This window comes from Zootoca vivipara, chromosome 4, assembly GCF_963506605.1.
Source record: "Zootoca vivipara chromosome 4, rZooViv1.1, whole genome shotgun sequence".
Lineage (NCBI taxonomy): Eukaryota > Metazoa > Chordata > Lepidosauria > Squamata > Lacertidae > Zootoca > Zootoca vivipara.
Window position 1 is genome coordinate 95,600,684 of NC_083279.1, and position 23,268 is coordinate 95,623,951.

General features: G+C 47.5%; 1 protein-coding gene across 3 annotated transcripts in view; it reads right to left on the reverse strand.

Moving 5' to 3' along the window:
* The window catches only part of GDPD5 (glycerophosphodiester phosphodiesterase domain containing 5), a 176,488-nt gene that overhangs the window by 52,761 nt on the left and 100,459 nt on the right, over positions 1–23,268 (reverse strand). For all 3 annotated transcript variants that reach the window (XM_060273933.1, XM_060273932.1, XM_060273931.1), the window contains one exon: positions 6,892–6,995. Coding sequence is in view for 2 of the 3 variants with exons in the window: in XM_060273932.1 (XP_060129915.1) it covers positions 6,892–6,995 (104 nt within the window). In the remaining variant the exon portion in view is untranslated. The remainder of the gene's footprint in view (positions 1–6,891; positions 6,996–23,268) is intronic.

Consider the following 23,268-nt stretch of genomic DNA (forward strand, 5'->3'; position numbering starts at 1 on the left):
CCCCGTCACAGGGATTCGAACCGCCGACCTTCTGATCAGCAAGCCCTAGGCTCAGTGGTTTAACCACAGCGCCACCTGGGTCCCTTCCCAATTGCCATCCTCTGCATTTTAACCTGCTGCACACCTCTGAGGCTCCGACAGCCCCTCCCTCACCCTCCCAAGGTGCACTTTGTGGCAATTCAGGTCCTTCTGCCAAGTTGCTATTTCCTCCCCGATTCTTTCGCCATCAAAATCAGCACTGTTCTTAATGTCACAGCGCTTCCCTGCCATGCTACCCTCCTTGCTCACAATGATTGAGACGGCTAAGGCGGACGAGGAAGAAGACGACTCAAGATACAGCTCCTTATTTGCATGCAGACCTCCTTATGTGTGTGTGGCGGGTTGTACCATATGCATTCAAGGGACACGAGTGGCACTGTGGTCTAAACCACTGAGCCTCTTGGGCTTGTCAATCAGAAGGTCGACGGTTCGAATCCCCGCGGCTGGGTGAGCTCCCGTTGCTCTGTCCCAGCCTCTTCCAACCTAGCAGTTCGAAAGCATGCCAGTGCAAGTAGATAAATAGGTACTGCTCCGGCGGGAAGGTATACAGTGTTTCCGTGCGCTCTGGTTTCTGTCACAGTGTCCTGTTGCACCAGAAGTGGTTTAGTCATGCTGGTCACACGACCTAGAAAGCTGCCTGTGGGCAAACGCTGGCTCCCTCGGCCTGAAAGCGAGATGAGCACCACAACCCCATAGTCGCCTTTGACTGGACTTAACCGCCATGGAGTCCTTTACCTTTACCATATGCATGCAGGTATTGATGTAAGGACATAAGAACATAAAAAGAGGCTGCTGGATCAGACCACAGGCCCACCTAGACCAGCATCCTGTTCCCACAGTGGCCAGCCTGTGGGAAATCCACAAACAGGATCCGAACACAAGGCCAACACTCTCCCCTCACGTAGCTTCCAGCAACTGCCTCCAGCGGTAGAGTTTGAGCACAGCCATTGTGGCCTCCGCTAGCCCCCGCCTCAATGAATTTGCCTAATCCTCTTTTTGAAAGTCGTTCTTATTAAAGAATTTCCATAGTTAACAATGGTACGTATGTTCCTGTTTTCACAGAATCCTAGCGTTGGAAGGGACCTGAGGGTCATCTAGTCCAACCCCCTGCAATGCAGGGATCTCGGCTGAAGCATCCAACCCCAAATCATAGAGTACTTTCTACAGATCAGTTACAATCCTCTTTTAAAGCCATCTAGGTTGGTGGTCATCAGTGCATCCTGTGGCAGGGAGTTCCGTAGTTTAACGGTGCACTGCGTGTGTATGTAAGGAAACGCGAGTATATTACATATTTTTATTGATTGATTTGAATAATACAATCATGGAATCCTAGAGTTGGAAGGTGGTCATATTCTAGTCCAACCCTCTGCAATGCAGGAATCTCAACTCAAGCTTCCATGACAGAAATGCCATCCAACCTCTGCTTAAAAATGCCATTATTACATGTTATCATTATTTGTATGTATATCCCTTCTTTCCTTCTAAAGAAGCCCAGGTCGAAAAGCACCTCAGTGATTATTATTTATTATTATTATTTATTATTTATACCCTGCCCATCTGGCTGGGTTTCCCCCGCCACTCTGGGCAGCTTCCAACAAGTAAAAAAATACATTAAAATATCACAGATTAAAAACTTCCCTAAACAGGGCTACCTTTAGGTGTTTTCTAAATGTCAGGTAGTTGTTCATCTCCCTGACCTCCGATGGAAGGGTATTCCACAGGGCAGGAGCCACTACTGAGAAGGCCCTCTGCCTGGTTCCCTGTAGCTTTGTTCTCGCAGTGAGGGAACCGCCAGAAGGCCCTCGGCGCTGGATCTCAGTGTCCGGGCTGAACAATAGGGGTGGAGACGCTCCTTCAGGTATATAGGACCGGGGCCGTTTAGGGCTTTAAAGGTCAGCACCAACACTTTGAATTGTGCACGGAAACGTACTGGGAGCCAATGTAGGTCTCTTAGGACCGGTGTTATGTGGTCTCGGCGGCCGCTCCCAGTCACCAGTCTAGCTGCCGCATTCTGGATTAACTGCAGTTTCCGGATCACCTTCAAAGGTAGCCCCATGTAGAGCGCATTGCAGTAGTCCAAGCGGGAGATAACTAGAGCATGCACCACTCTGGTGAGACAGTCTTCGGGCAGGTAGGGTCTCAGCCTGCGTACCAGACGGAGCTAGTAGACAGCCGCCCTGGACACAGAATTGACCTGTGCCTCCATGGACAGCTGTGAGTCCAAAATGACTCCCAGGCTGCGCACCTGGTCCTTCAGGGGCACAGTTACCCCATTCAGAACCAGGGAGTCCCCCACACCCGCCCGCCCCCTGTCCCCCAAAAACAGTACTTCTGTCTTCTCAGGATTCAACCTCAATCTGTTAGCCACCATCCATCCTCCAACCGCCTCCAGGCACTCACACAGGACCTTCACCGCCTTCACTGGTTCTGATTTGAAAGAGAGGTAGAGCTGGGTATTATCCGCATACTGATGAACACCCAGCCCAAATCCCCTGATGATCTCTCCCAGCAGCTGCATGTAAATGTTAAAAAGCATGGGGGAGAGGACAGAACCCTGAGGCACCCCACAAGTGAGAGCCCAGGGGTCTGAACACTCATCCCCCACCACCACTTTCTGAACACGGCCCAGGAGGAAGGAGCGGAACCACTGTATGACGATCCAGAAGGATGTTATGGTGTTAAAACGATGGAATGAAAAATAGAAGAACATGTTTTGAACAATTGAAAATGGTTAAAAATAACCTTATAACACATGTCTTGCACGTACTGCATGGTGGTCGATTCTGCACTCGCCACGCCCATGAATGGAACGCAGCCCTTCCCTCTTCGCATCCCAGGGTTGGCCAAGACACAGTGAGGGTCTCAGCTGGGGGAGAAAAGGGGTCCCCCCACCCCATCCCCGTAAACCAAAGTCATATTGGCAAAAGCCCCAGAATGGAGAGCTTCCCTGAAGTGGGATTACAGCAGTCAGTTCTGGATCTTGGCAAGAGCTCAGGAAAGGAAATTCCACAATCGAGAGCCAGCCGCTAAGAATACTTCCTTAAAGAATTTGGCAGTAGCAGGTACACAAGCTATTAAAAAAAAAACCCACAGGATGTCAGATCCTATGCAGGATGCCAGATCCTATGCAAGATAAGGCCCTAAGCTACTGAGGGGAATGGGGCCCTTTATATGTCCAGCTGTCCTTTGTCAACAACAAATTGTCACCGTTTTTTGTGTGTGTTGAATATATGCTATATGGTCATTTAGGTATCTAAAGCCATTTGCACATATAAAAAAAAGTAAAATTATGAAAAATGTACTCCGGATTTTCCAGATTTGTTGGGGCTGCAGCTCACTCGAAATGCCATCAAGCTCCGTTTGATGCAAATGCCAGATAAGCAGGCCAAATACACGCTTTCTGCTTGCGAGGCATATCCCTCGTATACACCAACGCATCCCCCAGGAGAAGCGGCAACAGCCTGACTTGCTCCCGACCAAAGGCCACATGATCCATCTCACATCAATGGCTCCTGACAGAAGATCGTTCGCATCATTATAATATTGGGCGCGCCGGCCTCCAAACCGCTGTGTTTACAGCTGGCTCAAACAGACGCCAATAATCTGATCGAAACGAAGACTGGTCCATCAGGGCAAATGGAGCAGTTTCCCCAACTCCCGATCTAAATCTTCCCTCATCCAGCCCCTACTTGTCTTCTCACCTACAACCTGCAAAATGATTAACAGATGGCATTTAACTCTGAGCAGGCTTGCTAAGATGTACAAGTGAAACTTGGAAAATTAGAATATCGTCGAAAAGTGCATTTATTTCAGTAATGCAACTTCTTATTTTTTTATTTTTTTTACAAATGCTTTCTTTTGGAAATCCCACAGTAATAAAACAATTAGTTACAATAATACAAAAAGAAACATCGCTATTACCTTTCACCAATTACATTCGATTTATAATTGACCCGCCTAACGACAAATAATTACAATTACAACAAATAAAGGCTTGACATACCTTGCTTTGCATGTCATGCATCTATCTCATATACAGTGGTGCCTCGCTTAACAAATGCCCTGCTTAACGAATTTTCCGCTTAATGAAAGGATTTTTCGAGCAGAGGTTGCCTCGCTAGACGAATGCGTTTTACGAAAAATTCGTCTAGCGAATCGCGGTTTCCCATAGGAATGCATTGAAATTCAATTAATGCGTTCCTATGGGCAAAAAAAAAAATTCAAAAAAAATTCAATGCATTCCTATGGGATTCGCTAGACGAATTTTTCGCTATAAGAAAAGACCCATGGAACGAATTAATTTCGTCTAGCGAGGCACCACTGTATTGGTTTCACCTTTTAAGTTGCGTTACTGAAATAAATACACTTTTTGACGATATTCTAATTTTCCGAGTTTCACCTGTACAGTCATACCTCATGTTGCGTCCGCTTCAGGTTGCGTGTTTTCGTCTTGCGTCCCGCAGCAACCCGGAAGTACCAGAATGGGCTACTTCCGGGTTTTGCCACATGCGCAGAAGCGCCAAATTGCGCATCGAGTTGCGGGCTTTTCACATTGCGGACGGGCCTCTGGAATGGATCCCATCCGTTACACGAGTTACCACTGTGTAAGACTGAATCAGATAAGTGCTGGAGATGCAAAGAGGTGGAAGGAACGTTCTTTTATACATGGCAGACTAGTAAAAGGGTAAAAGAATTTTGGGAAATGATCCATAATGAACTGAAAAAAAGTTTAAAAGTGCTTTCCCGTTCCCCCCCAAAAAACACCAAAGTCCTTTCTGTTGGGGATAATTCAGACTGAAATTCCCAGGTGTCAAAAAAATGTTCTTTATGTATGCCACTACTGCGTGTTTTGTTAGCCCCAAAATGGAAAACGAGCGAGGCTCAACCAAAGAAGAACGGAAACTAAAGTTGAAAGAATATGCGCAACTCGCAGTCTTAACATATAGAATAAGAGAACAAGAAGAACATATGTTTAAAGAAAACTGGGAAAAATTTAATGAATACAGTGGTACATGACTTACGAAATTTCGAGTTACGAATGAAAAAAAATGGCCACACGCCGTTGCGGTTTAGATGGGGTTTTCTCGACTTACAAATTTTTCAATTTCCAATGCATTCCTATGGGAAACCGCTTTTTTCGACTTACAAACTTTTCGACCCACGAATGTGCATTCAGAACGGATTAAATTCATAAGTCGAGGGACCACTGTATATGGGAAATAATTGTGTACAGCTGGAAATGCTGGCAGCGTTAAGATAAATTCAACAGTGCAAAAAAAAGTTTTGATGAATGTGATAATGGAATACTGAATAGTATAGTTTTGGGGAAATATGCAGGGATTTATGATATGTAAAAACCATGGAAAGAGAAGAAGGGAAGTTCATTGATATCTTAAGGATGTAAGAAATGAGGATTTTAAAGTGTACAACAGAAAGTTTAATAAATATACAACCAGCAGGTCACCAGGTGACGCTGATCCTGTAACTGGGCCTTTTTAGTGGTGGTTCCCCAGTTAGGGAATGCCTGTGAGCTGAGAGGGTTAATAGCTCAGCAATCGTCCTGGATCATGGGATGTGTCCATGTAAACAGGAAGTAGTACCTGTTACTGTTGTATACTTTCTGTCATATAGGACTGTATATTTGTATCCCAGGCATCCCCAAACTTCGGCACTCCAGATGTTTTGGACTACAATTCCCATCATCCCTGACCACTGGTCCTGTTAGCTAAGGATCATGGGAGTTGTGGGCCAAAACATCTGGAGGGCCACAGTTTGGGGATGCCTGTTTGTATCCTGTTTCTGTTCGTGTCGCAGTTGCAGCCGAGGATGGAGTTGAACTCTCCTGGTTGTGAGCTGCCCTAAGCAATAAATCTCTTTGTTTTAACGAACCAAGGAGTCGACATGAGTAATTTCACAGGCACAGAAAAGTTGGATAAAGCTTTCGCTGCTAAGAACTGTTATCTGAACTTGGAAGGAAAATTCCTGGATGTTTTAGAAACGAGGCTTGACATTTGTGACGGAGCGTACTGGGCAAGTATTTTTGCAATTGTCTGCAAAACACAGCTACAGTTGTCCGTAGGCAGATAGATTTCTCTGCTATCCTTCTGTCTCACAAAGCTGTGTTATTGATAACTGCCAGTTAGACAACTGGACAGTTTAACAATGCCCTCCCTAGGGAGGTGCACTGGTCTCCTGTAGCTCGGTTGGTAGAACATGAGGCGCTTAACCTCAGGGCCATGGGTTTGAGTCCCACATTGGGTGAAAGATTCCTGCATTACAGGGGGTTGGACTAAATGACCCTCATGGCTCCTTTCGACTCCACAGTTCTGTGATTCTATGGTTATTAACTTCCAGGAGAAATTGAGGGAAGTTTCTGTGGAACCAGACATTCAGTGGCTAAGGAATCCCGTTCCAGGAAACCCTAAGATCACTGGATGGCGATATGTTTTTTTTAACCTTTAGTGTGTTTTAACTGTAACTTGTGTTAGATGTTTTTAACTGAAATTGTGTGGGTTTTTTTAAAAAAAAATTAAAATGTTTCCTTTGTATATGCTTTAAATGGTACATATGTTTGCCACCCTGGGGGGAGGAAGGGTGGGATATAAATTCCACAAATAAATGAAAATGTAATGCAACCAGTCTGGGGAAAGGAGGGCTGGACTAGATGGCCCCCGGGGTCCCTTCCAACGCTACAATTCTTTGGTTCTATGACAGAGAAATGTCTCTCCCATCAGTTATCACCTGGAGAACGAACTTGGGGCACCTGCTCCCCCCCCCCACTGAGCCTGGGTCCCGCTCCCAACCTCCCCCAGTAAAGGCGAGAGGTGAAACACGTTCCCTTTCTCTACTCACCAGTTGATCTCATTGTAGTCATTGTGCGCTTCCCACCAGAAGTAAAACCAGATCAGGGTCAGGAAGAAAGAGAAGGTGAGGATTATGAACCAGAGGCGTTCCCACTGCGGAGGCAAAGAGAGAAGAACAACGTCAGAGGCTGGCTGAGCTAGTAAAGTGTGTTTAGGTGCCATCCAAAAAAAAAAAAGGACAAAAGATAGCAGGTATTTGCATAAAATCTGCATGGGCTGATTTATACTGATATATGCAAATCCAGCAATAATGGCATTCTCTCTCTCTCTGCACAAACAAACATATTAACCTCTCACCATCGTAGGGAAGGTTGTGCTCAGTCTGCTGTCCAGGGAACGACAACACCCCCTTGCCCTCCATTCTCGCTTCTCCGGAATGGATTCGTTTTTCTGGCAACCCCTTTCACATCAAAGGGACTTTTCTGCCCATCTGCGCCTCCCCCAAAAGCCGCAGCGCGTGCCACCACCTTGCCAAACTCCACAGCTTGCCCCCTTGCCAGCCTGGACAGGGTGCGTGGTGGTCTTGGGCAGCCCAGGCGACAAGACGAGATCTCAGCCTTGCTGATGTGGTCCAAGGCGCTTGGCTGCAGGAGTTGCCAGAAGGAGGCGTGTAAAGTTAAAGGGACCCCTGACCGTTAGCTCCAGTCGTGATCAACTCTGGGGTTGTGGCGCTCATCTCGCTTTACTGGTCAAGGGAGCCGGTGTACAGCTTCCAGGTCATGTGGCCAGCATGACTAAGCCGCTTCTGTCAACCAGAGCAGCGCACAGAAACGCCTTTTACCTTCTGGCTGGATCGGTACCTATTCATCTACTTGCACTGGTGTGCTTTCGAACTGCTAGGTTGGCAGGAGCTGGGACCGAGCAACGGGAGCTCACCCAGTCGCAGGGATTCGAACTGCCGACCTTCTGATCAGCAAGCCCTAGGCTCTGTGGTTTAACCCACAGCGTCACATACATCCCAAGGAGGTGTGTACAAGGCGCCAGCCAACCGCTTAGGGACTCGGCTCTGGATTTTTGTATGGTTGACTCCTTAGCCTTTCCTCCTCTCGGACATATCCCGCAAGGCAGCGGAGGTTTAGGACCAGAGTTTTCCTTCTCCTGGATAAGATACCTAGGTTGACAAGCCCCATGTGCCCCTCACTTCCCTCTACAGCACGTGCAGAAATTGCCTTCTTGACCGTTGGACCCACTCTTGGTCTCAAGCCTATCTTCGCATGAAAGCCCTTAACTCACTTAGTTTAGCCGGACAGTCAAAGCCATATCCCGGGATTTCGGCCGCTGTCACCTGGCAGCTTCTAGGAGCTGCAGGTGAGGTACTACCCTCCCCCTAACACAGTGATGGCGAACCACTGACACGCATAGCCATTTTCGATGACACGCGGCCACATGCCGAGACCTCACTTCCGGCCGGTGGCGTAATGCCACAGGTGACGCATCTCTGGGGGCCTTGTGGACTTCCGGCAGGGCACGATGGCGGTCGGCACGGAGCCGCGGAGCTCCTGAAAGTGACCAGCGCTGCAGGAGCTGCCGGACGGGCTCCCGAGCCACCGAAACCACCACCCCCCGGACACTGGGGGCCACCAGTGCAGCAACCGGGGAGCTGCCGGACCCCACCCCCACCCCGCAAACCTGATGGGACAGCCTCGAGGCACTCCGGAGGCCGGAGGAGGAAAAAGGAAGCCCCGGCCCCGCTGCCGCCGCGCCTACTAAAAAGAGGGAGAAAAGAAGGAAAAACAAGGCAAAGGAGAACAGGAGTCCGCTCGCTCCGTTGCCGTCCCCGTCGCCCCCGCCTCAAGGGAGAAGAGGGGGCCCTTGGAGGAGGGGGAAGGACCCCGACCTAGCTGCTGCCACCTCGCCACCATCCCGGGAAGAGAGGAGACACCCAAGCTGAAACCCCTTCCCTGTTGCCCCGCCGCCACACAAGCATAGCCGAGGGAGGGGAGAGGTGGGCTGAAGAGGGCCACGGGGAGGCACAGGCCTAACCCGAGCCCACCTCCCCAGTGGCAGACCCGTTGGAGGAAGGTCTGAGCCCAGAGTCCCACTGGGAAAGACCCCTGGATTTTCCCTTTTTTAATATTTCTTTTTAAAAAAATTTAAAAAAAACTTTAATAATTCCCCCCTCCCCTTTTTCCTTTTTCTTAAAAGGGGGAACAATTATACATTTTTGTTTTTTAAACTATAAATATCGCGAAATTATGGTGTTTTTTCTCGAGGTGACACACCACCCGAGCTATGCTTGGTTTTTTGGCGAATTTTGACACACAAAGCTCAAAAGCTTGCCCATCACTGCCCTAACACCCTCTCTCAATACAGTATATAAAATCAGAGATAACCTTGAGTTTCATTCAAAACAAGGATGACAGCAATTTTGATAAATAAACCAAGTAAGGTTTTTTTTTTTTTAATGAGGTCAGTAGCATTTTTTTGCATTTAACAAGCCAGCGTCTCGTTTGGCTTTCCTGACCGCTGGGGGCTACTAAGTCATCAGTCTCCCGCTTCAGCTGCTGTGATAGAAAGGTGTTGGGCTTCGGGGGCTGCTCTGCCAATCTGTGCCTTCCCCACAACAGTTTATGTATCTCCCATGTCATGCAACGTCGCAGTGAGACATAGCTTCATAAAAGGCGGACAAGATTAACGAGAGAAATGATATATATGTGTCAGAGGCGTAGCTACGGCAGAGGCCCACAGCTAAAATTTATTCTGTGCAACTTTGAATTAGAGAGCCGTATCTCTTAAGCCAATATAACAGCAACAGTTTTATGGCCAGAATAAATGTTCTGACTCGTTGCAGTTACGGATACCACATCTAAAAAAAAATGATACAGTGCTAGTCCAGGTTTTGCTTCATTAAGATGTCTTACCAAACTGTCCAAAGGGCTTAGCAGAATAGATTAACAGTGAATTTACAAACCCAGTGCATCCTAAAGCCAGTAGCAAACGAAAAACGAAAAACATTTAACCTCAACATCAGTATGTGGATGATACCCAGCTCTACCTCTCTTTCAAATCAGAACCAGTGAGGGCGGTGAAGGTCCTGTGTGAGACCCTCACTGTGTCTTGGCCAACCCTAGGATGTGAAGAGGGAAGGGCTGCGTTCCATTCATGGGTGTGGCGAGTGCAGAATGGACCACCATGCAATACGTGCAAGACATGTGTTATAAGGTTATTTTTAATCATTTTCAAATGTTCAAAACATGTTCTTATTCTATTTTTCATTCCATCATTTTAACACCACAACATCCTTCTGGATCGTCTAGAGGGGTTGGGAGCTGGGGGGACTGTCATACAGTGGTTCCGCTCCTTCCTCCTGGGCCGTGTTCAGAAAGTGGTGGTGGGGGATGAGTGTTCAGACCCCTGGGCTCTCACCTGGGTGCCTCAGGGTTCTGTTCTCTTCCATATGCATTTTAACATCTACATGCAGCCTCTGGGAGAGATCATCAGGGGGTTTGGGCTGGGTGTTCATGAGTATGCGGATGATACCCAGCTCTACCTCTCTTTCAAATCAGAACCAGTGAAGGCGGTGAAGGTCCTGTGTGAGTGCTTGGAGGCGGTTGGAGGATGGATGGCGGCTAACAGATTGAGGTTGAATCCTGACAAGACAGAAGTACTGTTTTTGGGGGACAGGAGGCAGGCAGGTGTGGAGGACTCCCTGGTCCTGAATGGGGTAACTGTGCCCCTGAAGGACCAGGTGCACAGCCTGGGAGTCATTTTGGACTCACAGCTGTCCATGGAGGCACAGGTTAATTCTGTGTCCAGGGCGGCTGTCTACCAGCTCCATCTGGTACGCAGGCTGAGACCCTACCTGCCTGCAGACTGCCTCGCCAGAGTGGTGCATGCTCTGGTTATCTCCCGCTTGGACTACTGCAATGCGCTCTATGTGGGGCTACCTTTGAAGATGACCCGGAAACTACAACTAATCCAGAATACGGCAGCTAGACTGGTGACTGGGAGCAGCCGCCGAGACCACATAACACTGGTCCTGAAAGACCTACATTGGCTCCCAGTACGTTTCCGAGCACAGTTCAAAGTGTTGGTGCTCACCTTTAAAGCCCTAAATGGCCTCGGTCCAGTATACCTGAAGGAGCGTCTCCACCCCCATCGTTCTGCCCGGACACTGAGATCCAGCACCGAGGGCCTTCTGGCGGTTCCCTCATGGTGAGAAGCCAAGTTGCAGGGAACCAGGCAGAGGGCCTTCTCGGTAGTGGTGCCCGCCCTGTGGAACGCCCACCCATCAGATGTCAAAAGGAAAACAGTTACCAGATTTTTAGAAGACATCTGAAGGCAGCCCTGTTTAGAGAGGCTTTTAATCTTTAATCAATTATTTTATTCTTCTGTTGGAAGCCGCCCAAAGTGGCTGGGGAAACCCAGCCAGATGGGCAGGGTATAAATAATAAATTATTATAATTATTATTATCAACAGAGACCCCAAAACTATAAGAGGTGCTTTGTTGCTTGAATAGCAGTCCTGAAAGTTAACATTCACTTATCTTCACAACAGCCCTGCAAGGAAGACTAAGCAGGAGGTTCCAATTTGCCCAAGCAGAAATTTCAGCCCAAAGTCGCATATCCAATATCCTTTCCGTCATGGCACACTGGAATTCTGAAATTGCTTTCTGCACACATATTACTGTAAAGACCAGGTACAGATTTCATAAGCACAATCTCTGCTATGGAATACTGTGGGAAAGCATCAGGAGCCTTCCCACCTCCCTCACTCTGCCTCGCTTACCTCCCCGCTCTCCCCTCCCCGGACTCTCCGCCTGGCGCCCTCCACTGCTTGGCACCCTGGCTCACTGCACCACTACGCCCAATGGTAAAGACGTCCCTGGTTAGGAGACAGGTTGAAATATACAGAGTGCTGAGGATGAAAACATCCACGCCGAGTGTACAGTGAAGGACTGAGTGCCGTGTCCTGCAGGAGTAATAGGACCGGATGTTGCTGGGAGACTGAGGGTGAGACAGGAGGAGTAGGAGCTGAAAAAGATCGGTCTACTTAGGTCTCAAACTAGTCTGGAGAGGAGAGACTCTTCTGAGGAAGGAAGAGACTCCCAAAACCCAGTGAAGGAAGGTGTGTGTGGTGAACCCTTATTACTGAAAGTGCCTCAGGAGATGGATTTGTTAAAGGGGTGGGTTCCTGAAAGGAAGTGCCACCTCAGAAAGGAACCAAACTAAAAAGCCGAAACCTCTGTGAAACGAATTACAGTGGTGCCTCGCAAGACGAATTTAATTTGTTCCACGAGTCAATTTGTTTTGCGAAAAAATCGTCTTGCGAATCGCGGTTTCCCATAGGAATGCCCATAGGAATGCATGAATTAAATTTCAAGTTTTCTCCACAAGTGGAGTTTTCTCCACTTGTATTTTACTACCTTGTTTTAAAAACAAATCGTTATTGTTTATCTGAAGAACACCAGCTTGAGACTCCAACTTATTGGGTATCCCCCCCCACAAGATTCTCTGGCATAGTTAGCATTTGTTTTAAGGGTTCTTCCATGAGGTGGGGGCAATATATGTAAGAGAGAGCGGGTAAGTCGGCGCGAGCGGGAACTGAGGCATCGGGCCCGTCGCAGGTGCCAGGGGTGCAGTTCCTGGCAGCCTCCTTTACCGCTGAGTTAGGTGATGAGAGACACAGCTGAATGTCCCTAAACATCCTGTAACCCGTAAGAACATAAAGAAGAGCTTACTGGATCAGGCCAGTGGCCCATCCAGTCCAGCATCCTCTTCTCACAACGGCTGATCAGATGCCCGTGGGAAACCCACAGGCAGAATCCAAGCACAGGAAGAACACCCTCCCCTCCTGTGGTTTCCAGCAACTGGCATTCAAAACCATGCCACCTCCGACTGCGGAGGCAGCGCAATGCCAACCACAGAAACATTATAAAGCCATCTAGATTGGCGGCGGCCATCGCTGCCTCCTGTGGCAGTGAGTTCCACAGTTTAACTCTCTGCTGCGTGAAGAAGTGCTTTCTTTTATTGGTCCTCGGCAACCTCGGGGCCGGGGGCAGCTGGCAGGAACAGGGGGCAACAGAAGCCAGTGTTAGCCAGCTGCTCAACTCTGTGTGTATGTGTGTGTGTGTGTGTGTGTGTGTGTGTGTGTGCATACATATGAGAAGGAATGAGAATCTCACTCCTGTGTGGGATAATGAAATGTTAAGTGCATGAGTAATGTGCATTTAAGAGTCCTAAGTGGAAGTGTGAGTTGTTGGAATACACACACCTGCCAGGGTGTTTTGAGAGAGCGTGCCAAAGAAGAACAGAAACAGAGGTGGCATTATGCTCAAAACACATCGCTATCGCCACTCTGAAGGCAATGCCATTAACTTCCAAACGGCGATTCCTTGAACTTTAAAGCTCGCATTTACAAAGGAACGGATTTAACCACTTTCCGGCTTTATCACCTCTGCATCTTCCCTTTAGTTCCAGAGAAACTGACATGACAGCTTAATCTAGATCTCATTAGTCATCATATCCTGCCATGCCCTCCCACTCAGCCAACAAAGTCTGTTTGATGTAAAAGAATTCTTTTCAAGCACATTTAGAAAATCGACGCTTGCACAGCAATGCTTTGCAATGAGAAGCATTTCCCATCCTCCCGGCTCTGACATTCCTCTCCTGGGGAGGGATGAATTTGTCTGTTTCACTTTCTCATTTCTCCCCCATCTTAAATTCCGCCCGACACATCCCCGCATCACTTTGCAAGCCCTCCTTTTATATATATATATATATATATATATATATATATATATATATATATATATATATATCGTCCTCACAAAAGATTCACTTCTCTTAATATGCACACACATTGCAAAAGTACCAATTATTGCACCCTGCCTTATCCAATACGCCCATTTCTGCAGAGCAATCTTCTGTAGCGTAACGCCTTTTTGCATGCTCCTTTTACAAACATATGCATTCCTAGGGACACTTCCCCAAAATAACGTGCCTTTCCCCCCCCCCCTGCACGTTTATTGGGTTGGAAAACTGCACTGCAAAAATTCGGAAAGGTGCAAGTTTCAAAGGATGGCTGCATCCATCCACTCCAACCACCTGAGCTACCTCTGTTGTTCCAGGAAATGAGACTTAGGTAGGTTCAAATTATGATACAATACGAGCCAGTTTTCTGCCCGTTCGTATTCTTTGCTTTCCGGAATGAGTAAAGAACAAGGCAGGCAACAATCTTCTTCTTTGGCGATCACTCGTAGCCGAGTAAGATTGTCTTGTCTATGAACACGATCTTAACAGTGAGTCCGCAAGTGACTGTGGAGGCCAATTCTGGATCCACACGTCCTTCCACAGTGGGGACATAGGTTTCCAGGCGGGAGTTGATCACGGTGAGGGTTTGCCAAGCGTGCCTTCCTCTTAGCACGTTTCTCCCTTTCGTCCTGAGTTCGAGTGTCTTCAAAGCCCACGACACCTTTGGTAAAGGCTGTTCTCCAACTGGAGCACTCACAGGCCAATCTTTCCCACTTGTCGGTGTTTATACTATTTTTATTTTTTAGATTTGCCTTGCAAGAGTCTTTAAACCTCTTTTGTTAACCACCAGCATTAAGCTTTCCATTTTTAAGTTCGGAATAGAGTACAGTGGTACCTCGGTTTAAGAACAGTCCGGTTTAAGAACGATTTATTTACAAACTCCGCAAAACCAGAAATAGTGTCTTGCTTTGAGAACTTTACCTCGGTCTAAGAACAGAATCCGAACGGTGGAAGGGCACTGGTGGCGGGAGGTCTCATTTGGGAAAGAGTGCCTCGGTTTAAGAACGTTTTCGGTTTAAGAACTGTTTTGTTGGAAGCCGCCCAGAGTGGCTGGGGGAACCCGGCCAGATGGGCGGGGTATAAATAATAAATTATTATTATTATTATTATTATTATTATTATTATTATTATTAGAATCATAGAGTTGGAAAAGACCACAAGGGCCATCCAGTCCAACCCCCTGCCAAGCAGGAAACACCATCAAAGCATTCTTGACATATGCCTGTCAAGCCTCTGCTTAAAGACCTCCAAAGAAGGAGACTCCACCACACTCCTTGGTAGCAAATTCCACTGTCAAACAGCTCTTACTGTCAGGAAGTTCTTCCTAATGTTTAGGTGGAATCTTCTTTCTTGAAGTTTGAATCCATTGCTCCGTGTCCACTTCTCTGGAGCAGCAGAAAACAACCTTTCACCCTCCTCCATATGACATCCTTTTATATATTTGAACATGGCTATCATATCACCCCTTAACCTTCTCTTCTCCAGGCTAAACATACCCAGCTCCCTAAGCCGTTCCTCATAAGGCATCGTTTCCAGGCCTTTGACCATTTTGGTTGCCCTCTTCTGGACACGTTCCAGCTTGTCAGTATCCTTCTTGAACTGTGGTGCCCAGAACTGGACACAGTACTCCAGGTGAGGTATGACCAGAGCAGAATACAGTGGTACTATTACTTCCCTAGATCTAGATGCTATACTCCTATTGATGCAGCCCAGACTTCCGGAACAGATTAAGTTCGTAAACCAAGGTACCACTGTAGTTGCTTCGGAAGACGATCATCAGGCATCCGCACAACATGACCAGTCCAACGAAGTTGATGTTGAAGAATCATCGCTTTGACTCTGGTGATCTTTGCTTCTTCCAGTACACTGGCATTAGTTTGCCTGTCTTCCCAAGCGGTGTGTAAAACTTTTCAGAGACACTGTTGATGGAATCTTTCGAGGAGTTGGAGATGGCGTTCATAAGTGGTCCATTTTTCACAAGCATGCAAGTAAGGTTGGCAGTACAATAGCTTCGTAAAGAAGGAGGCTCTGGTGATCTCACTAAAGCGTCCTCAAGGCGAAACAGAAATAAAATGTGCTTACTCGGCCAAGCTAATATTGGCCGCAAATATTGAACTGGGATGCCTCCGACCCAAGATCCGCTGATTAAAACCAATGAGAACCAATGAAACAGAGAAGGAGGTTTTCAGTTGTGGTTTCACAGCTACACAATTCTCTGCTGAGTAAGGTCTGCCTGAGCTCAGCCCTTCCCTGTTTTTCCAGGTGAAGGGGAAGTCACACAACGCAGGGGTGTTAGCAAAATCTTAACAAAATTAATGGATTTTTTACGGAAGATTTAAAAATAAAATGGTTTTGTTTCGAATATATGCACATGGTTTTGAGAGGATAAACTACTTTCAATGCTCTATCCAGGATGGGAAACCCAAATAACAACAGACAAATAAAATTTTAAGCACTGGCACGAACTAGAGGAGGCTAACAGAGGGAAAAAATAAAATTTTTCACTTCTTAAAGAGTATTTTAGCATCACTAGGCAAAAGGCTCCAACGTTTGCAGAGCTCAACCACTCAGCATAGTGTCTAGGAAGTTTTGATGCAATTTGCTAAACATTATGTTATCATTGATTAAGATCTCAGGCCTGGGGTTGCAATTACCGGTAATTCCCAGGTAATTGACTTCCAATAACAGCAATTCCCAAACCATCTTTGTTAACATAATGCCAATCTTTTGAAACCTGGTTCGTTTTCTTCATTTCCCAACAACTGGGGGATATATATACTTTTAACCAAAATGTCTGAAACTCTGGAGTGCTGCTGCCAGCCAGTGCAGGCAATATAGAGCCAGATAGCCTAGCGGTTTGACTCTGCACAAGGCAGTCTCCTATGCAAGCTGGGCATTTTAAAAGATAAGTGTTCAATAATCCTGAGTTTCTCTCTCACTGCAAAAACGTAAGCAGGCAAATCTCCCTTCCGAAACACCTGTCGGCATCAGATTAAAGCTAAGGAATGTAAAAGGTCTTCTCATGGGATTTAACTAAATTGAACAAGATAATCCTGCAAAACAGTGCTGGTATTTGAACACAGCAAACCATGGTGTACACTTTGTTACAGCCTAATGAGGCCACTATCTCATTGAGCACGAGGCATGTCCTCGCTTACAGAACATGCTGCACGGATAAAAGAAAATACATCTTCACACCGCACATAGTTAAACTATGGAACTCCCTGCCACAGGAGGCACCGATGGCTGCCAACCTGGATGCTTTGAAAGACGGATAGACAAATTCATTGACAGGTTTGTTGATAGCTATGCTCTGACACCTCTCAGTCTCCTCATTTTCCAGGCTAAACGCGTATGATCTAGCTGAGATTCCCGCATTGCAGCGGGTTGGACTAGATGACCCTCGGACCCCTTCCAACTCTACGATTCTATGAGAACTGTACACAGCATTCCAAATGCAAGTGCACTATATACAAACTTGCCTAATATTTGCCTGTAGAATTTACATTGCATAGGCATGGAATGCTTCTTGGGGGCTTATTCAAATATTTCCAGAAACGACAAAACAGGAAGTTTTATAAAACCAAACACTGGCAAATGCCAACACCAGCACTTCAAATATCTAAACCTAGCAGCCTTGAAGGCAAACATACTTGGTACACTCTGACCATTAAAACATTGCTGATGAAGAATTGGCGAAACAGGGCCTTGTCCTGGGATATTTTCACTGGAATTTATTTTTATTTGCCTCACTATCATACTGGAATTGATTCCTAATTCATCTTATCATTACATAAATAAAACCTTTTGAAGACTTACTTGAAACTCATCTTCCTCTTGGCCCGAGTTCTTGCAATTTACTGTTTCTTTCTGGACTTCACCAAGAACTCCAATTTCTACAGTTCTGTCTTCCGAAGCAACTACTCTATTCTGAACTTTAAAAAAAAAAATGGAAAGCGTAATGCTGGTGGTCAACAAAAGAGGTTTAAAGACTCTCTCAAGGCAAATCTTAAAAAGTGAAGTATAAACGCCGACAATTGGGAAAGACTGGCCTGTGAGCGCTCCAATTGGAGAACATCCTTTACCAATGGTGTTGTGGGCTTTGAAGACACTCGAACTCAGGACGCAAGGGAGAAACGTGACGAGAGGAAGGCACGCTTGGCAAATCCACACCGTGATCGAGTCCCGCCCAGAAACCAACGTTCCCATTTTGGAAGGATGTGTGGATCAAGAACTGGCCTCCACAGTCACTTACGGACTCACTGTTAAAACCGTGTTCATAGAAGACAATCTCATTTGGCTACGAGGGATCGCCAAAGAAGAAGAAGCTGTTCTGCGCACATGCTGTTCCCAACAAAAGCACGATCCGTCTCGCCCCTCTGGCACTGTTCCTTGCTCCAAAAGGCTCTGAGATGCTTGAAGCCCGGGCTGCAGCTAAGACTTGCTTCTTTAAAAGACACACAGGGAGAGAGAGGCTTTGCTTGCCGAGATGCATTTCCGAAGGACGGGGAAAACGAGCGGGCAAGGGCAAAGGAGGACAGGCCGAACTTTGACGGAAGACTTTGGGCTTATTAGAGAGATGGCTTGTTTGGCGCTTGGAGGCAAGCGCATCGCTGAAGCAGAACCAGCAGGGGAGGGGGGTGCATGTCAACCGAGGAGCAGGAGACACAGGGCAAGATGAATGTCCTCCTGCACTGCGAGAGGACGGCACCCGGGGAATGTAAATCACAGGTGCATGAGGGAGGATCTGCGAGAATACCAAAAGGGAAGCAGGGATAGCTTGGCTTTCCCCCTCGATTCCTGCTTTAAGGAGGTCTTATTTATTGCAATGGGACGCGGGTGGCTCTGCGGTCTAAACCACAGAGCCTAGGGCTTGCCGATCAGAAGGTCGGCAGTTCGAATCCCCGCAACAGCGTGAGCTCCCGTTGCTCAGTCCCTGCTCCTGCCAACCAACAGTTCGAAAGCACAAAGTGCAAGTAGTTAAATAGGTACCGCTCCGGCGGGAAGGTAAACGGCGTTTCCGTGCGCTGCTCTAATTCGCCAGAAGCGGCTTAGTCATGCTGGCCACATGACCTGGAAGCTGTACGCCGGCTTCCTCGGCCAGTAAAGCGAGATGAGCGCCGCAACCCCAAAGTCGTCTGCGACTAGACCTAACGATTAGGGGTCCCTTTACCTTTATTTATTGCAATATTGGGGGGGGGGACCCTCGCTCATTCTTTTCAGGTTTCCAAGGCTAGATCCAACCCTCTGGACTATGCAGTTACATCGTGGTCCTTCACAGCGTTCAAAATTGGCCACTTGCGCCCAGGTTAAGGTGCCCGGGCGCCAGGAATGTCACCTTCCCAGTTCCATATGAAGTTTCCTGAATCTGCCCATTTATTATTTAATCCTTATATCGCCATTACCACCCCACTCCTTTCCCCAGATTCAGTTATTTTAGACCATTTCTATTGTCCGTTTTGTTTTCCTAGAATCATCACAGAGCAGAAGGGACCCAAGGGTCATCTAGTCCACCCCCCCCCGGCAATGCAGGAATCACAGCTGATCTCGCCCACCTTTCCTTCAAGGGAGCTCCAGGTGACAGATGTGGTGCTCCCTCTCCCCATTTAGACCCCACTGTAAAAAAAAACACCACCAGCAGCAGCAGCAACAACAACAACAGCTTGAGCATAACTGCAGTTCCCTATTTAAAAACATGCAGGTTGAGCAGGTATTACAGCAACACAGGACACAGGTGGAGCTGTGGTCTAAACTACTAGAACAGAGGGCCTTCTGGCGGTTCCCACGTTGCGAGAAGCCAAGTTGCAGGGAACCAGGCAGAGGGCCTTCTCGGTGGTGGCGCCCGCCCTGTGGAATGCCCTCCCATCAGATGTCAAAGAAAAAAACAGTTACCAGATTTTTAGAAGACATCTGAAGGCAGCCCTGTTTAGGGAGGCTTTTAATGTTTAATGGATTATTTTATTTCATTTTTCTGTTGTAAGCCGCCCAGAGTGGCTGGGGAAACCCAGCCAGATGGACAGGGTATAAATAATAAATTATTATTATTATTATTATTATTATTATTATTATTATTATTATTATTATTATTATTATTATTATGCCCCTTGGGTTTGCCGATCAGAAGCTCCCGTCCCAGCTCCTGCCAACCTAGCAGTTCTAAAGCATAACACTGCAAGTTGATAAATAGGTATTGCTGCAGTGGGAAGGTAAATGGCGTGCACTCTGACACTCGTCGTGATGTCCTGTTGAGCCAGAAGCGGTTTAGTCCTGCTGGCCACATGACCCAGAAAGCTGCCTGTGGACAAACGCCGGCTCCCTCGGCCTGAGAGCGTGGTGAGCGCCACAACCCCATAGTCGCCTTTGACTGGACTTAATCGTCCAGGGGTCCTTTACCTTTTACCTTACAGCAGCACAGACGTAGGGACACACAGGCAAGCAGCAAGAATCCTCAAAGCAACGTCCAACACCAACAATGTTGAAGCCAGCTGCCTGGCAAATCTAAACCTGGTTTTTTTATCTTGTGAACCTCCTTGAGACCTGCGGAAATCATCATAGAATCATAGAGTTGGAAGAGACCACAAGGGCCACCCAGTCCAACCCCCTGCCAAGCAGGAAACACCATCAAAGCATTCCTGACATATGGCTGTCAAGCCTCCGCTTAAAGGCCTCCAAAGAAGGAGACACCACCACACTCCTTGGCAGCAAATTCCACTGCCGAACAGCTCTTACTGTCAGGAAGTTCTTCCTAATGTTTAGGTGGAATCTTCTTTCTTGTAGTTTGAATCCATCATCATCAACAACAACAACCTCTGCTCTCTCTCCTTACTCCACCATCCTCCTAGCTCCCTTTGATTTCTCCCAGAACAAGCAAAAATTAAGATTTTGACTTTGGGAGGAAGGCTGCTTGAGATGCTTAGAGCTTGCCAGCCGACACCAGCATTCAAGTCCACCCATGCCAAGACTGGGGGGGGGGCACAGCCCTGCTCTGCACAAATGAGCACCCTAGCTCACCGCAGAGCAGATCTGAAGAGACGGATGCCCTGCACAGGACCCCAAGCGGGTGACTCTGTGTTATTTAAATACGCGGCTGCCGGGAGAGCCAGAGGGTGGCTTTTTGCCTTCCACCGCCCAAAATAAGCAGCGCGTTCTATGTATAGCCAAACCCAGGGCTGCAATTAATATCAGGGGCCAGGCCTGACTACGGGGAAATGTCACAATGCAGAGTCACTCAAGTGCCACCCCGGGAGGGTGAGGGATGACAGAGAAATTTAAAGGGTTCCTGCTTTAATTTTACGGCCGAAATACCCAGTTGTTCCCAGTCAGGAAATGGAGGGTTCTGCTGCAAAGAAATTCATGGAGGAGACAGTTAGCAATGGCTGTTATGACAGCTATTCTCTGCCTCCATGGTCAGAAACAAGAATGCTCCTGAGTCGCAGTTGCTGGAAACCACTGCAGGGGAGAGGGCTCTTGTGGTCGAATCCTGCTTGCGAATTTCCCACAGACACCTGGTTGCCCACGGCATTAACAGGACGCTGGACTAGATGATCTGATCCAGAATGTTCTTATTATGTCTTTAAAAAGCAGGCAGGGTCAAGGACACAAAGGACTCACTCTGTACTTGTCTTTGTACTAATCTTTGTACTAATCTTTGGAACTCCTTGCCTGTTGACATCAGGCAGGCATCTTCAGTTTTCGGTGCCGGCTAAAAACATTCTTGTTTAGCTAAGCCTCCCCAGACACATGTCTCAATCCGCTGTTTTCTTTAAGCTTACTGTTGCTTTCCATTGGAAAGAGAAGTTTCTGAATTGGAACTCATTACCAAGCTTAAAACCATGGAGCCACCTGGGATGAACAAAGACATTGGATTCTTATCTCATTATGCATGATCAAGCTTTCTTTAGTGCCTCAGCCCTTGCTTTTCCCCCGCAGGACCAATTGCAGTCATCAGCAGTCGTTAACAGCCATCTACAGGTTCACCACTCCCATCAGCCCATCACCCATTCCCCCCACCCCCACCCCTTCTGTATATACATAAGGGACAGACTTCTGTTTCAAGTGTGTCTGAAGAAGTGTGCATGCTCATACCAAAATAAAAACTTAGTTGGTCTTTAAGGTGCTACTGAAGGAACTTTTTTATTTTGCTTCGACTCAGACCAACACGGCTACCAACCTGTAACTGTTGCTTTCCAATGTTTGGGGAAAGTTTTAAATTCTGGCTTTTAACCAGTAGCTTCATTCTTTGTAATAAAACCACAGTGAGGTTTATGAAAACCAAATAAATAAAAGCAGTAGGCTGCAGGCCCCAATAAAGTTTCATCGAATCACAGAATCGTTAAGAGCTGGATGGGACCTTGCAGGTCATCTAGTCCAACCCCCTGCAAATGCAGGAATCTCAGCTGAAGCATCCACAGCAGATGGCCATCCAGCTTCTGCTTGGAAACCTGCAAGGAAGGAGAGTCCACAATCACACGAAGGAGTCCCTTTTTGCAGATTGAGGGGAAAAACACATTTTTGTGCTACAAAAGGTTCAGCGTGCCTGCAGCCTAAGAGGGGCTTTGCCGAAGAACGTCTAAGTTCTCGCCTGTTCCTTATCCCCTTTATTGCCTTTCACAGCATACACATGCTTGCGCTGGTGTTCTGGCGGCAAGAGAGCACATGCAAGCCCCTGTGGCGCTATCCTGTTTTATTACGCTAGAAGCCAAATTGAATCTTGCTCCCCTGAATGAGGTCTCCGCGCATTAACACAACCAATTTGCTACTCAACTGAGCGGGGCAGTGGGGAAGCAGAGGGCATCTCTCTCCTCTTGAGCCATTATTGGGAGTTTCTCTCTGCGATGATTGCTGTGAATAAGTTCCCAAAATTGCAAGGTGGCTGGGAAAGCCCCACAGCCTTGCCCTGTAGAAAAGCTACTGGTATCTGACTGCTGAGCCCATCTGCGACCACCAAGTCGGGGGGAGGGGGGCTGGAGAGAAAAGGGGGGCAAAGGCTGCCAGTTATAGAGTGGAAAGAGGGTGTGTGAGAGAGAGGGGGGAGAGGGGGGGATGGGGGTGGCGCTGTGGTCTAAACCACTGAGCCTCTTGGGCTTGCCGATCGGAAGGTGGGCGGCTCAAATCCCCACGACGGAGTGAGCTCCCGTTGCTCTGTCCCAGCTCCTGCCAACCTAGCAGTTTGAAAGCATGCCAGTGCAAGTAGATAAATAAGTACCACTGCAGCAGGAAGGTAAATGGCAGTTTCCGTGCTCTCTGGTTTCCGTTACAGTGCCCCGTTGCACCAGAAGCGGTTTAGTTCTGCTGGCCACATGACCCGGAAAGCTGTCTGTGGACAAACAAGCGCCACAACCCCGCAGTCACCTTTCACTGGACTTAACCGTCCAGGGGTCCTTAACTTTTTACCTTTTATACTTAAAGCAATACAGTATCATGCCACTTTAAACAGTCATGGCGCCCCCCCCCAAAGAATCTTAGGGATTATATTACTATCATCATCATTATTCTCCATCCATCTGGCTGCGTTGCCCCAGTGATGAGAGAGTACTTAGAATCGTAGAATCATAGAGTTGGAAGAGACCACAAGGGCCATCCAGTCCAACCCCCTGCCAAGCAGGAAACACAA